The sequence below is a fragment of the Ricinus communis genome, chromosome 8 (genome assembly GCF_019578655.1).
Source record: "Ricinus communis isolate WT05 ecotype wild-type chromosome 8, ASM1957865v1, whole genome shotgun sequence".
NCBI lineage: Eukaryota > Viridiplantae > Streptophyta > Magnoliopsida > Malpighiales > Euphorbiaceae > Ricinus > Ricinus communis.
The window spans coordinates 5,873,740-5,890,832 of record NC_063263.1 but is presented as its reverse complement, the minus strand read 5'-3'; the positions used below and the strand labels follow the sequence as shown (position 1 = coordinate 5,890,832).

At 33.6% G+C, this 17,093-nt stretch overlaps 2 protein-coding genes across 3 annotated transcripts; one reads left to right on the top strand and one right to left on the bottom strand.

The window, feature by feature from the left end:
- Positions 1-7,416: 7,416 nt before the first annotated feature.
- On the top strand, positions 7,417-10,866 carry LOC8276325 (uncharacterized protein At2g29880). 2 transcript variants are annotated; one of them, XM_002525521.4, is made up of 3 exons: positions 7,417-7,678; positions 9,452-9,808; positions 9,910-10,866. In XM_002525521.4, the coding sequence occupies exons 2-3, from the start codon at positions 9,455-9,457 to the stop codon at positions 10,462-10,464; spliced, it is 909 nt and encodes a 302-aa protein (XP_002525567.1). In that variant the 5' UTR covers positions 7,417-7,678; positions 9,452-9,454; the 3' UTR covers positions 10,465-10,866. The 2 variants fall into 2 exon arrangements, with proteins under 2 accessions (XP_002525567.1, XP_025014298.1); XM_025158530.1 differs by lacking the exon at positions 7,417-7,678 and having other exon boundaries at positions 9,443-9,808.
- A 409-nt stretch (positions 10,867-11,275) lies between these two features.
- LOC8276324 (pentatricopeptide repeat-containing protein At1g11290, chloroplastic) lies at positions 11,276-14,423 on the bottom strand. Its single transcript, XM_015723234.3, has one exon. The coding sequence runs from the start codon at positions 14,097-14,099 to the stop codon at positions 11,649-11,651; it is 2,451 nt and encodes an 816-aa protein (XP_015578720.2). The 5' UTR covers positions 14,100-14,423; the 3' UTR covers positions 11,276-11,648.
- Between the last annotated feature and the right edge of the window lie 2,670 nt (positions 14,424-17,093).

The window sequence follows — 17,093 nt, the reverse complement described above, 5'->3', positions numbered from 1 at the left end:
CTTTCTAGGCTATTCCTCCACCCAAAAAGGGTACAAATGCTATGATCCTTTAAACCATAAAGCTTATGTTTCTCGTGATGTCACCTTTGTGGAAACTGAATCCTACTACACACCCTCCACCGGTGTTGCCTTCCCTCCTAGACCTTGTCAGTCTTTTTTCCACTTAACTGTAATTCTTCTCTTAGCAGCTCTGAACAGGATTATCAGCCTCAGGGGGAGTCTCCTTCTGTCTCAAGGCCACTTCCTTCATGGGGAGAAACTCGGCCTCACGAAAAAGAAGAAATTGCTTGAGAAGATCCACTCGTCAATCTAGACCCCCTGTAAAATTTAGAGACTATGTGTCTCATACGGTAACATATCCAATTCAGAAGTTCATTTCTTATAATGTCTTATCTAATCAATATCGCAACTACCTTTGTCAGATCTCAAACCACACTGAACCCATAAATTTCTACGAAGCCAACGCCGACCCTAAATGGTGTAAGGCTATGGAAGAAGGACTTCGTGCCTTAGAGAAAAATGATACATGGAGTATTGTTCATCTTCCACAAAATAAAAAACCCGTGGGATGCAAAAGGATATACAAGATCAAGTACAATAGTAATGGAACTATTGAGAGATACAAGGCCAGACTTGTAACCCGAGGTTTCACTTAAACTTATGGAGTTGACTATCAAGAGACATTTTCTCCAGTGGCCAAAATGAATACGGTCAGAATTCTTCTCTCAACAGCAATCAATCAGGACTGGAATCTATTTCAAATGGATGTCAAGAACGCCTTCCTACAAGGTAATTTAGAAGAGGAAGTTTACATGAGACTACCTCCTGGTCATAAGTCAACCTCAGACACTTCCATGGTATGTAAACTAAAGAAGGCTATCTATGGCCTAAAACAGTCCCCGAGAGCATGGTATGCCAAACTTAGCCGTTTTTTACTAGGTATTAATTTCAGTAAATGTGAATCTGACTCATCTATGTTTGTTAAAAATACTCTTAATCACACCATTGTTATCTTAGTGTATGTTGATGATATTATAATAATAGGGAATGATGATCGAGGAATAGAGGATGTCAAAGTCTAAAACGAGAGTTCGACATCAAAGATCTTGGTCAACTGTCATATTTCCTAGGCATAGAAATGGCAAAATCCAACAAGGGCTTATTTCTATCTCAAAGGAAATATACCCTCGACCTCTTGAAAGAAATTGGAAAAATAGGCGCCAAACCTGCCATCACCCCTATGGAAACCAAAATTAAACTTAACTTAGAAGATGGAGAACCCTTAACCAACATAGGGCACTATCAGCGCTTGGTAGGGAAATTGATTTATCTTACTGTCACTAGACCTGACATTTCATTTGCAGTTAGTGTAGTGAGCCAGTTTATGCATGCTCCTCGCACCAGTCACCTAGAAGCTATAGATCGAATCCTCAGATATCTCAAGGGAACTCGCAGACAAGGAATCTGGATGAAGAAGAACAATACTACTAACATAGTTAGTTTTTCTAATGCAGATTGGGCTGGAAGTTGTGATAGGAAGTCAACCACTGGTTACTGTGTCTTTATAGGAGGAAACTTGGTGACTTGGAAAAGTAAAAGACAAAGTGTAGTGGCCAGATCAAGCGCCAAAGCTGAATATCGTGCAATGGCTTCCACTGCAAGCGAACTCATTTGGATCAAACAAGTCCTTAAAGATATGAAAGTTTCAAGTAAAGAACTAATACAAATGCATTGCGATAATCAAGCTGCTTGACATATCGCATCAAATCTGGTGTTTCACGAACGAACCAAACACATTGAAGTTGATTGTCACTTCATCAGATAAAAGGTTCAAAAAGGAGAGATTGAGACCCTCTACATCAGAAGTCAAGACCAACTGGCAGACATATTCATAAAGGCCCTTGATAGGCAGAATCATCATTCGATCCTCAGCAAGATGGGTTCCATAAACTTACTCGAACCCACCTTGAGGGGGAGTGTTGAAAAAAGAAGAAAAGAAACTAAAGTCTTAGAGGCTGCACAAGCTAGGTTGCTTATGCAAACCTATCATCACAAACCTCAGGGTAAAAAGGAGCATCCTTTCCTGTAAAGCAGGAAAGGTCACTTCAACCCATACCCTATTCAGAAAGAGTCGTTAGGCAACCGTTATGATAGAACACAAATAAGCAAATCATGTATATATATCATTCATCTCACTGTAAAAGAACTCATAATCCTTATTTTTAATTCAATCTTCTTCATTGTTCTTTTCACAGTTACCCTCCATACCATCAACTTATTCTTAGTTCTCAGCTTGTCATGAAGGGCCAACCATACAATGAAGCTGAACGGAGGCACAACAGTCAAACTTGTTCCAAGAAAGAAGCTATGCTCCTTCTCAAAGCTCTCCAGGTAGAAGCCACAGACCAAACATCATAATTAAGTCTTCAAATCACTTTATCCTCCATATCTTCAGACACTCTAAAACTATGTTTAATATAACTCAAGACTTTATAGACACCACACCAGCATCATCAGAAGATTCCCAGCCACCATGCTTTCATGGATCACACACAAGAGTTCTTGCGGGAATATTTTTTCAATCATCTAGAGTGTAGGAAACATTACTACGGGCATTGCCATGGATCATACCAGAAGTTCATACTTCTTCCATTCCGAGGTTTATACTCAAAACATGCTTTAAATCTTTCTCTCTAATCTTAATCAACTGCCTCCAAATCCAGCTGGCAGAATGGGGTTCATTCCTGCCCCAGTCATTATGCAGATGCAGGTGCATATCTAATTTCAGACATGTGTTTGAGTTTTCAGTTTTACTACTCAACACTTTTTTTTTTATCATTCTTCATTTTGTATCTTTGATTCGCTATAGTTTTCTTGGATGTTGTCGCTTATAATTTTCTGCCTTGAATTTGCATACTCTGAGCTACGAAGTGATGCTTGCTGCAATGATATAATACTGGACGACAACATTCCAAAATAAAGGTAACTTTCAGAAACATCCAATGCCCTCAATGAATAAGTACCCTTTTCTCGCTTCAAATCCCTCACGATCTTTTTCCTTTTTTGAACTCAAATCCCTCGAAACTATTCTTGATCCAAACTCCTTTATAGTTCCTGTCAACTTCCATTATTGATTCTAATCATGTAAGATTGTTAATGTGAGCACATCTGTATCAAATTCATTTCCTTACAAAAATTTTTTTATGCTTAAGCTTGGGCTCAAGAATGCTGACCAAATTTCGCTTTTGAGTTGTACTGCGAGGGAACTAATGGCTGCCTGGTTTGGAGAGCAAATTAAGAAAATACTGATAGTGTTACGAAAATATGAAAGAAAACATCAAAAGATACAAACAAACCTTAAAAGAATAAATACATGAAAAGGTTCGGTATTTCACTTAATTATTGTTGTATTAGCCCAACATAAATGCTATTTTTGTACTTTATTCCGGTGTGTATCCTTACCAAACATAGGGATTTAACTTTAGAAAACTCAATAGATAAGAAGAAGAAGGTATAGTTAATATACGAGAAACTTGTGTATGTTTCATATGCATTTTCAAATTCTTACTGCAGCATAATTAACACCGGAAACTTCTTATTTAAATTTAGTGTATAATACTATAATAGAAAATTATTTTCTAAATTTTGTGTATGTCTCTATTTATACACTAAATTGATAGATAATTCACATATATTCATTAGTTTTAAATGATAACATATGTGTCAATCATCTAATATCCAAGAATAAAACACATATGCATGCGTGCCATTATCTTATTAGTTGCTTTATATACATCAAGTCTAGGTAAGAATCTTCCCATTACAACTAATAGAGAGAGTGAAACATATATAACTTGGGAGAAATTCTTAGTTAGATTCAGTCCACCATGTCATACGTAGACTAAATCAATTACATGGTGATATATGACTTCATTTATTAATTGTAGCATTGTCATTAGTTGGATTTTAATCATGAGTTGTTATTGGTAATAAATATATCAACCAATAAAAATGCTACAACTAATAAATAAAGTCATATGTTACCATATAATTGATTTAGTTACAAATGATGTGGTAGACTGAGTCAATCTAATAAATTCTCCATGACTTAAAATATATATACCACAACTAATATTAGAAAGACATGTATATAGAAGTGTTTTATACTTTGTTATTGAATAATAGATACATATTTCATTATTTAAAACTAATAAAGATGTGTCAATCATTTATCAGTTTTTTATATAAAAAGAACTTTTTAATAATATCAACTCATTTTACAACTTTCTCTTATTAACATTAGAGAGTGCATGATATGAATCAAGGCTGCCATGAGATTCCATTGCAAAGGCATGCATCAAAAAGTCCAAAATAGAAATGCAACTCATGCATGAAAAAAAGAGTCCAACCTTATAATGGAGTATTCAGTCCATTTTGAAGAATAAAAGCCATTTGGCCATGATTAGGCTTTTAGGCTTAATTCATATTTATATGGGTTCTTATCTTTTAGATTTTAGCTTACGTAGTTGTTTTAGTTTATTTTTATTTAATTAAGGATTATTTTATTAGGCGTGAGTTATATGTATTGTGTGTGGAGTTACAAATAAATGCACATGTTTAGTTGTCATTTGGGAGTTACAAAATGAGTGACATCAATATAAAAACAGCCACTTTTAATGAGTTTTAAGGGGAATTAAAGGAAAAAACGTGGGAAAGCTCAAAAGATATCTATTTAGGTTTCTTTATCTTGTTTTGGCTATAAATATCAAAGCTAAATCCATTTGTAAATATATAATTGATGAATGATAATCTTTGTTTGCTCTTTGTGAGTGTTTTTGCTTAAGTTCTTGCATGAACTTTGAACTTATCAAACTATTTTTAGTTTGTGGCGTTCTCTAACCAAAATCTTGTGTTTGATTCTTAACTTATCAAATCATACTTGGTTTATGGCGTTTGGAGTTGAATTCAAGTGCTAGTTTCATTGTTGGAACTAGTTTTCCCTAACTTCACTTAAGGAGATCCATGGGTTTTGGAATCATCTTGATTGGAGGGTGTTTTCTTGCATTCCATATGTATCATAACTCATTAGTTATTGGGTGTATGATTGCTAAGATGATGATTTCCTATCAGTGCAAATTTGAGTAGGTAGAAATTATATTAGTTTTTAGTTTATTTACTTTGTTTCATATGTAGGATTTGTTTAAAATTGCTTTCTAGATTATTCTTTTAAAAAGTTGATAAATGAATTTTTAAAAATAAATAAAAACAGAACAATTTATGAAAAGATAAAAAATTAATCAATTAAATTAAAGAAATCTAAATCTATCAACTTACAATAATTTCATAAAAAATTAAAAAAAGAAAAGAAAAGATAGATTGCAATCTTTTTCACAATTTCTTAAAATGCTAATAGAAACTTCATTGTGAATATACAATAATAAATCTATGCAACTCATCAGTGTCGTGGTAGTCATCATCATCATCCAAATCATCATACACAGCACCTCTTTACTTATTCACAGCCTCACTTCCTCCCTCATTATCAAAATTACTAGCCTCATTCACAGCCTCACCCCCTACCTTATTACAACATTATTAGTCTCATTAACACCTCCCTCAATTCAAGGTAATAGTTCAGAAACTTCTATAAGTATGGGCTCATCCACATCATGGTCAGTATATATTTATCGCATTATTACACTCTAAGTTCTTAATTATATGATGAATATCATTATCACTTTCAAGTAAGAACAGTCCATTATTCATACTCTTTTCGGGTTCATAGAAGAATACCTTACTAACATTAGAAAACTCTGACGCATCTCTATATCTTTTTGTAATATGAGTGACTGACAGAAAATCAGGATCAAACCTCTCAATAATATCTACTTCCCATCAACATAATCTAGCTTAGGTGACCTGGACCATTTACCAACATAGTGGAAACACACTGATATATTCCTCAGCCATACTGCAATGCAAAATGACATAGCACAAACACATAAATCCTGACACTCTAACTCACATAAATCGTAATTCTTAATGTTTTTCTCAAATGGTAAAGATAAACAAAGCACAATCCCAAATTTTTAATTGGATCAACCGGTAAACTTTAATTTAATTTTGAATAGTGTTATGAACGCAAAACCCTAAAATGCTAAACCCTAAGTTGCTGTCTGCAAAGTCAGTAAAGCTTATAACTTTGATGGCAATATTTCCTCCAATAAAGCACAATACTGCTTCAATAAATCGACAACAAGACAACAACAAGCAAAATCAACCCTATAAAATCTTGTTTGTTTATGTTAGAGGTTGACAAAGATAACTGTCTCTTTTCTGCAAACTAGTGGAAAAGTTGGAAACTTTTAGCTCATTCAATAGGGTTAGATTTCTCTTTCTCCACTTGCTGCACATGTGCAATTAACTATTGACTCGATATATCTCGGACAAAAATGTGAATCCCGTTAACTATTGACTTGATTCGTCTCTTTTAAAATATTCAAGGATGATATTGAGCCATTTTGGAATAAAGAAGGTTAACTGAACATCACAAAATACTTCAGGGTTTCTTTATATATATATATATATATATATATATATATATATAATTAATTTATTAAAAATAAATTATTTTCTTAATTAAGAACTAATTTTAAGTTATACATATGTATTTATATTTTCTAAGAATAATTTTAAGTTACATTTCTAATATTATATTAAATGATATATTATTTTTAATTATATAATAGTTCTAATTCTAAAAAATAATATATTTAATTATATTTTAATATTAGTTATATATAACAAATAAATTAAGACATAAAATTCTTAATATGTATATTTATTTTGATACATAAATATTATATTAGTATATAATTTCTATATTTTTTTATATTAGTATTTCAGTAGTAATTTATTTTCTAATTAGACAATTATTATGATTTTATAAAATACATTTTTAATTATATTTTAATACTATTTTAATTAATAATTTTTTAGTTATATTAATTATTAAATTAATCTTTTGCTTATATTATCTATTTTAATCTCATTTTTGTAACTTATATTAATGAATCAATCAATAAATACTTTTAAATAATTTTTTATTTCATTAACAAAATTTTAAAATATTAACTGTTTTATTAAGTCACCTAAAAATATTTAAATTATTATTATGAACTCATTATAATATAATTATTTATGCTAAAATTAATGATAATATTCCGTATAAAAAGATTGATAACAATAATAAATGAGTAGTTAGATTTTAATTTTTCTTTTTATTCTAACTCTCTAAGCATTTCCAAAATTAAATTTGGTAGAGAATAAATACAAACAGTATCTCAGTTCCACGTGGCAACCGATGATAGGTCTGTCCGTTATAATCCCTGAATAGGCTGTCTCTGTATTATACCCAAGGAAATTGAAACTTTTCTCTCCACGCGTTTGGTTTTCGAGAAAGTGACACAGCTCGGGAAAATTTTCTCTTTTTCTTTTTTCTCGAGAAAAAAATAGAACCAAACCCTATAACCATTGTCTTAATTTCCCCGATGAACTCTTAACAATCACCCTCTCTCATCATCTTGACGGCTAGATCCCTCCTCCGGCGATCCTCCGGTGACCGATCTGACCGGCGAGAGATCACCTTTTTGTCTTTTCTATCTCTAGCTACACACAGGTATCTTTCTCTCTCTTAGTTTAATTGAGAATAGTTTTATTATAGATATCGTTGTCTTAAAGTAAAAAATGTGTACTCTTGATTATTTGATAGCTGAGTTTAAGTTTAAAGTTTTTGAATTTTGAGTTTATTTTTATTTATTAGTCGTTACTGAAAATTTTTCAGTTTATTTTCTCTTAATATTTGAACATCTTATTTGCTTTTAACTTACATGGTGCAAAATTTGAATTTTTTTTTTTTAGTAATAAATTTTGTTTTTAAGTGAATGCATATTTCTTTTAGTAGCAGAGTAAGAAGATACTTATTTTCATGATATTCAATACTCATTAAGTCAAATTGCTAGGAGTATCTATTTAAAGGACACGAGTTGTTTGATGCATATGTAAACTGAGTTGCAGGATACCAGGATAAAGTTGCAAACTGTCATAGAATGTAGCAATGTGTTTTTGTTTGAAGGACTTGGTGTCCCCATTAGATTTATAGAGGATACGGAATTGAGATGGGCCTTTGGACTTTCAGATATTGAGGCTGATTATATATGTTGCCAAATAATCTGTGTTATTTTGTTCATCTTCTCCATAAGCCTTTGATGGATTGATTCTAACTTGATAATGGAAAAAATGCCAATGCATTTCTTGGCTTTAGATTCTAGAAAGCCAACTTTTCGTTTACATCCGAAGCCTGCCTACTAAATTTTGAATTTTAGTTGCTTTTTTTGGAAAATCATGCATTAACTGAACTTGAATTATTATATAAAACTTTTGCTTTATATCAAAAATAAAGTTTGTTAAAAAGCCCTTTTTAGAAGCAAAATAGAACCAGAGGTTCAGACTCTGTACCTTGCCAATAGGCATTGACCATGATTGACTTTTGGATGTTTTGAATCCAAGGGTGCAAGAAAATCTTAAAAGTTTGGTTCAAATAAATGAGATTTTGTATGCAAGGCATCTTCAGTTTTGGTTGTTGAACTTGATGCCCAGTACTCAAGTTGTTTCTGCCCCTTTCTCTCTAACATCCATCGTTGCCCCTTTCTTACATGGCGTAAATGCTTTCCCTCATAATCAAGTGCCCAACCCTAACTGTAAATATTTATACATGCTCATATGATCAGTTCCAGAAATTCTGCAACTCTCCCCTTCTTTGATATGACATGATGATGTCTTTGATTGGTTTCATTGTCACTTAGTAATTGTGACTGTCTTTCTCTTTTTATTGCAATGAATTTGTCAGTGCTTCCCCTTATATACCCCCTCAATGGAACAAACTTTTATAGTTCTGTACAGATGGAGCATCATATTGACAAACATGCAGGTGGCTTGCGGTTCTGTTATTTCTTTTAGACAATGATTGGCTTTCTCTTGAACTAAAGATGATAACCTTTGTTTATATCCTTCCACAGCATTCATGCACGGTATCCATAATCTAAATACGAGCTGCCTGGATTATATGCTTTATAATCTAAAAATTCCATTGCCACTAATTGAGGGCTGTTTATCTATGCTTATATATTCTTTACTTCACATTGACCATTTGTGATTTTCACTCTATAAACCTGAATTTGTATAGTTTACTGCAGGTAGTTATCAAAGAAATGTAAATTAGTCATTCTAAGTTTGGATATGGAGAGGGTATTCTTGAAAGCTTTCTAGAATTATAGAATAATGCTACTCTAAATTTGCTCTGATATGCACTGCCACAACACCAAAATGTTGTTTACCTTTATTTCAGCTCAAGGAACAAATATCTTAAGTGATTTGTTTTTTAATGTCTCAGTAAATGGACCATTATGACTTGCAAGCACAGAGAAGGGAAATGAAGCATAAAGGAAGAAATGTTGTTTGGTCTATTGCTATGGACAAGTGTCTCATTGAAGCTCTTGCTGTTCAGGCTAGAAATGGAAACAAAATAGACAAATGTTTCAATGAGAATGCATATACTGCAGCTTGTTTTGCTGTGAACTCCCACTTTAACTTGAACTTGAACAATCAAAAAGTTGTTAATCGTCTTAAGACAATTAAGAAGCGGTACAAGGTTATAAGGGATATGCTAAGTCAAGATGGGTTCAGGTGGAATCCCAATACAAAGATGATTGAGTGCGATAGTGATGATCTTTGGAAGAGATACATTGCAGTAGGTCTTTATTTACTAATCTTTTATTTGGCAGATCTTCTTCCCTTGGTATGTCAGGCCCTTGTTTACTTTATTTGTATGTGTTATAATATGTTGAACAGGCACATCCTGATGCGAAAGGAATTCGGGGTAAGCAGATTGAGATGTATGACGAACTGAAAATCGTTTGTGGAAATTACCAAGCCCCTAGTCGTTGGGCTAAGATGAAAGATGGAGGTCATGTAGCAAAGAATTTTGAAGAAGATTCTCCTTCATATCTTTCGCCAAGTTCAGAAGATGTGAGCGAGACTGATGGAACAGAATCATATACTGGACCACCAGATTGTATCCCAGATGGTAGTCAGGACCCTCCTCTGATCCAGCCTATGAGACAACTCCCTAAACGAGCCCGTGGGTCAGAAGCTCTTCAAGATGCAATGTTGGCAGTGGCATCAAGCATTCGTCGTTTAGCTGATGCAATGGAGCAAAGCAAAACTGCCATCAATGCCTCAGAACTATTACGCGCGGTAATGGAGATTGATGGCTTAGAAGAGGCTAAACAAATGTATGCTTTCGAATATCTGAATGCTGATCCCATTAAAGCCAGAGCTTTTATGACATATAATGCTCGAATGAGGAAAGTTTATTTATTTCGACAGTTTTGGTGGTGGAAGTGACACTTTCATGTATAGTTTGCAAAATTGTGAGAGAACTGTTTCTTGGATGTTTACACATTAAACCTTAATTGATGTTTGAAGGTGAATGTACAGATATTTGATGATCTCAGGATGAAAATTTAGAGCTAGAAGCTGGTATTGTAGAGACATTCGCCAGCACCTTTACTGCATCTTCTTTTGAGTGAAGCGAGCACTTACTGTAAGATCATCTGGTCTCTTTCTTGCTTTATCCTTTTAAAGAGGTCAGGAATTGCTCTTTGTTCTCTTAATTTAGGGTATAGCTGCTGAAATTCGGTGGCCCCGTGGAGTTCACTGTGCTAATTGGTTTTAATGGAACATCATAATGTCTAATACTCAAATTTTTGTTGCTTTTGATTATTATTTTCATCAGTGATGAAGTTCTTCATAGCGTTATTTGAACACCATTAATTTTTGAATTGCCTATGAACTTGAAGTATTTTGTGGTGGGGATGCTTGTGATTGCGTTTAGCCTTATCTAGTTAAGAGCAGAGCAGAGCTGACATATTTAAGTTCTCAGATCCAGTCAGTTTCAATGGACTTATAATGGACCAGTCGTCGCTGATTACAACCCTTATTTTGTTTTAATTCTTGTTTGTTTTTATCGTCTTTTCCATAGCAATACGCTTGGAACTATTACAGATCAGGTTTTGTGCGTTTGATCTGATCAAGTCACTAGGCCATCTCTTGAGTAAGAGAAGATATAATTCTTCCAATCCCCAATACCACCACGCCTAAAGAATGCACCATTCGGCCATCTGAGCAAAGGATTTTAAAAAAATGCAAGGCTATATAGGTCTGCATGCAGCAGCTTTTGATTTTTATTTCTTAAAATTTTTCTTTTAAAGAAAGCTTCCATTTTTGCAATGGCGAGAGTATCCTAGAATTACTGCAAAATTGCAGTTCTTTCTGTTACTGTAAAAATAGCGGGCATTAAATACCTTTAGTCACGGAGCTTGGTACAGAGCAGGTATCTTCCGCAAGAAGCCTGTTTTCTATTCGGTTGCTAAAGACTTCAACTGTGAATCGTTGGGTAATTTGGCTTAATGGTGAGTGGTGCTTGTAAAGTGCAGAAGGAAACTTTCCAGAAACTTTATGTGTCAGTTCCTCTAATGCCCTTGACCTCCAAACATGGTACATTAACACTCAGCAATCAGAAGTCAAATTCACCAGTAATCTCCACAGGAACAGAACCCGTCCTTGAAGTGGTGAAACCTATGCATGTCACGCACTATGATTTCCCGTCCAGTAACAAGTGAAATGTACTTAGTTGCGCTATGACAATCGCCACAAACTCGTAGATTCTTCCTGATGTGTATGGGTATACCAGGGCTTGTATTCAGAAGCCCAAAGGCAATAGCCAATTTCTCACTATGGGTATTCAGCAACCGCTCCTTGACATCATCTTCAACGTCATGGATTGAATTGGTGTCAGGAACATAACCAGCAGCTTTAATCCTGTCAACTAGAGTCTCAAGAAAAGCATAGATCTTTCTGGACTGGGGATGGCTTGTACTGCCAGAATAGAAACTGTGAACCTCATTTCTTAATTCTACTAAACTACATCCTGGAGTTTTTTGAAGCCCTTTCTTCTGCATCATTTTTCTAACTTCAGCCACTTTGTCCCACATTGAAGCCGTGGCATACATGTTAGCCAGCAAGACATGATATCCGCCCTCTTCTGGGTTCAACTCAAAGAGTCTGTATGCTGCCTTCTCCCCCAACCCAACATTCTTGTGAATTTTGCAAGCACCCAGCATGGCACCATAAACAGTTATCCCTGGTTCAACAGGCATCTTCTGAATAAAATCCCAAGCTTCACTGAGCCGGCCAGCTCGACCAAGGAGGTCAACCATGGCTCCATAATGATCCATATTGGGTTCGAGTCCATAATCCTTTTTCATGCTGTCAAAATGTTGCCGCCCTTCTTCCACTAAACCTGAGTGGCTGCAAGCAGAGAGAACACAAAGAAAAGTAACATCATTTGGCTTGATGGTTCCCTTCTGCATTTCCACAAAAAGTTGTACAGCTTCTTTTCCAAGCCCATGCGTTCCATAGGCATCTATCATAGAATTCCAAGTTATGACATGCCTTTCACTCATCATATTAAAGAGCTTCCTTGCAGTGTGAATAGCTCCACATTTTGCATACATGTCAACAAGAGCAGTCATCACAAAAACAGTATCATCTAAGAGCCTTCTTATAACAAGTCCATGAATCCATTTTGCCTGACGTGGAATTGATAACTCGGCAAGAGCAGGAATCACACTTACCATTGTGAATGAATCCGGCTTTATATTTTGAGATTGCATCTCACAAAAGAAATTTAAAGCCTCATTTAGCCGCCCATTCTGGGCATACCCCAATATCATGGCATTCCATGATACAAGAGTTCTGTTTTGCAAGTTTTCAAACAAATTGGCAGCAAAATCGACCTGCTTGCATTTGGAATACATCGAAATCAGAGAATTCATTACAGAAACATTAGAATCAAGTTTCAAATCCTCCACTAGTTTATGAACAAACTTTCCCTGCTCAAGATCACCCGAATCAGCACAGGCATGTAAAACTTCCATGACAGTAACATCAGTTGGCTGAAGCCCTTCATCCATCATTTTCTTGAAAAGCACCTTTGCTTCCTCAGGATCTCCATTTTCCACACACCCAGCAATCATTGAATTCCATGTAACAACAGTTCTACTACCCATCCCATCAAAAATTACTCTAGCAGTCCCCACAGAATCACATTTCGAATACATATCTACCAAAGCAGTTGAAATATTCACAAGCCAATCGAACCCAGCTCTAATAACATAAGCATGAATAGCCTTCCCAAATCTCAATGACCTTATATCTGCAACGGCAGGCAAAACAGAAACAATCGTAACAGAATCAGGCCTATGTCCTTCCTCAAATATCTTTGGAACCAACTCTAATGCCACTTTAGTCAACCCATTTTGTGCATACCCAGAAATAATAGTGTTCCAACAAACCAAATCCCTCTCAGTCATTCTATCAAACATCTTATATGCATCACCAATTACTCTACATTTACAATACAAACTAACAACCGCAGTCATAGCAAACAAATTCCAAGAAAACCCACTAGTAATCAACTGTCCATGAATCTCTTTACCTCTTCTAAGATCAAAATTATCTCCACAAAGTGTCAACAAATAAGTGAAATTATAAACAACAGGTCTAACATTATCATGCTTCATTCTACAAAAGAATAACAAAGCAGAATCCAAAGATGAATTCTTTGCAAACCCTTTAAGCATAGTATGATAAAGGGCTTCTAATTTATTCTCAATTGGTTCAAAAACACGAGCAGCTTCTGTTAAGCTACCATAGTTACAGAAAAGACTAATGAGCTTTGTTTGGAAAAGCTCTTCACTGTAGAAACCGTTTTTAATAATAGAAGGAATGATTTGGTGCAGTTCTTTAACTGAAGTGCAGAGCTCTAACAGAACTGCAGTTGGGTGCTTGTATATGTGACCGGGGATATAGGTTCTTCGTGGGAGTGTGTTAATAGTAGTAGAATGGCGTGTTTTTGAATGAAGTGGTGATGGTGATGGTGATGGCGTTGCAATGATGGGTAAGAGCTGAGAGCTCATCTCTTTTCTGTCTTCTCTTACAGTGTGAGTTTCGCTCTCTAGTCTTTACATTACAGCTTATTTGTCAATGGAGGGTAGAATCTTTTTCAAGTTGTCATCTTTCCTTCTCCTCTTCTTCTTCTCCTTCCCATTTTTTTTTTTTTTTTATCTTATGTTTTATACATTTTAATTTCCTTTGAAGATATTTTTTCCTTGCTGAAAAAGATATTTTATTTTATAGGATATCTCGTGAAGACAGATTTATCTTTCAAAGGAAATATAATTTTGAAACTATTTTAAATTTCATTAAGATTCTATTTATCACAGCATTTTTTAATGTTAAACATTTAGTAAAATTATTATATATCACCTCAAATTAATAAAAATTTTAAAAAAATTAAGATAAATTATGTAATATTGTTCTAAATTATTAAATAAATAGTTTAATGTCTAATATTTAACTATTGGAGAGTTATAAATTTAGAAAAAAAAACACGATAATTAAGTTATTAAAATAATTATTTATTATCTATAACTCGGTGCCATGTTATTATTTAAATTTTGATTAATTTTTTTGAACAATTAAAAATTTCATTATTTCAGACCAAACAGAGACGTCTTCCTAAAACAATTAAAACATAAAACAGAAAAAAAGAAGAAGATAATTTTGACACTCAGGTAAATCCAATTAAAAATTTCCTTTTATCCTCGCGAATTCCTAAACTCTTCCAACCCACTCAAAATGCATTTATTATATTATTATTCTAATCAAACAATAATTATAATATTTATCATATATATTTAATATTATATTAACTTTTCTAATTAAAGATAGTTTTAATTCTAATATTATATATTAATTAATAATTATACAATAATTTCTAGTCTTAAGATATAGAAATATAAATAACACTTATAGTATAAATTTATTTAATAAATAATTAATATTAAAATATACTTTTTTAAAACGACATCTAAAAAACATTAATCTATTATTATTATTTAAATATTATAAAATAATATAAATATTAAATTTATAGATTAAATTTAATTATATTATTATTATTATTTATAATTAAAATAATAATAACAATTGTGTTAGTATTATAAAATTTATGTTAAAATTAAAACTCTCATTATCATAATTTAATCACATTATCAATAAATTTTAAATAAAAGGTGATCAGATAACTAACTTTCTTTTTCTCTACCACCAGAGTGTTATGCCTATTACATGAAAGTTGGGTGAGAGAGTGATTGAAAATTCTGTTTCAAAGCTTGTACGCTGCATGCGTCAAGCAGTGCAATATATGGGCTTTCCTTTAGATGATTATGGTAAATTTGTTGCCTATATATGTGCGCAAAATTATGGGACTCCGGGTCACAATAAAGTAAATTCTTTTCAAGGTACCGGTGCTGAGAAACATCTGGTATGCTTCTTGTAATGGTTGCATAATTATGTCTCTTATGATTGATACTTGTGACTTAAGTTAAATTCTTTTTCAAATGATCCTACAATGGTTGTTGAAAAGCTTTTGGATGTTTCATATGTCATTTAATTTCTTGGGATAAGAAGAGCAGTTACAATCAAGGGATTTGTAATTCATCTTCAGTCAACTAGTCTCTCAAGTCTGGACATGTTTGTTCTCGACAATGGAGAGGTAGAAAAATCCGAGAAGGAAAATCTAGGATGAAAAAGGTAACAACTCTTCATCATGGTGTGCTGTAGTCTGGCACTGATTGGAAAATTTTGTTAGCATTCGAAGTATCAGTATGGGATGAATGAAGGTAGTGAACACAAGTAGACACTGAAATTCACATGTGTTTCTTCTTCTACAATCTGACAATATTAGAATACAAAAGCTTATGGGATTGATATTTCTTGCTAATTGGCTTAAATAATTACTGAGACATATTGTAGGGGCTACAGGGCTAACCGAATAAATGTTTTGGTGGAGATTTAGAATTTGGTGATTTTCTTATAAGCAATCTATATACAGACAGTCAGCATTGAAGCTTGATATATCATGCTGTTTAGCACTAATCAACAGCTGTTAGAAGTGTTCACTTTCTTTTCTTACAATTCAGGCTTGTTTAGCCCCAAATGATGGTAAACCTTTTGCTGAGAATTTGATTGGTTCCAGAATCAAAGTCTGGTGGCAGAAGAACATGCGTAAGTATTCCATACATCCTTCAATATTAATATGTATATTTCCTTTATGTTGTATTTTTCCTCTCAGACTCTTTTATTTGTGGCTTTTTATAACGTGATAGTAATGCTTGTGGCTTTTTATAACGAGATAGTAGATGTCATTTCTTTTATTTGTGGCTTTTTATAACGAGATAGTAGATGTCATTTCTGCCTACGGTCATGCTTGACTATTCTCTTTGTAACTTCGTTTCTTTATAGCAACAATCAACATCTTATTATGTTTGAGATTTCATTTTTAGAGAGTTTTAAATATCTGGCTTAAGTAACTATCCCGGGAGGGTTAAGACGCCCATATGCATGCAAATTGGAGAGTTAAGGTTTGGACAATTTTAAAGTAGATATTTGGTAACTCTTTTATGTGGAGTTGCATTTGTGAGGTGGAGGTAATTCAAGAGTAGTTTTCACCTTTCTGTATTAAGATTTCTTTTGTAGCCATTTCTTAATAAGAGGTGTTGAGGATTTAGGATAACACATTGTACTTTCCCCCAAAATACAATAGTTTCTGCAGTCTTGTTTACAATTTTAACTGCAAGACTCTGACAATATTTGATCATGTTCCTTTTAGAAGTAAGCCCTTAATAATGATGCATTTGCATCTAAATAGAACTGATGTATGATTAGTGGCTACTCGTACCTATATAAAGGACGAATTCCAACTCTGTATTATTGTTGAGACTAGCAGATGGATTGGCTTCACTAGAACTTGAGCTACTGCTTCTCTCTTAAGTCAGTAAATGCATTGTGCGTCATGCTTGGTTGTTCATATATGCTAGCATTTGCATGCATGTGCATCCATTTATGCT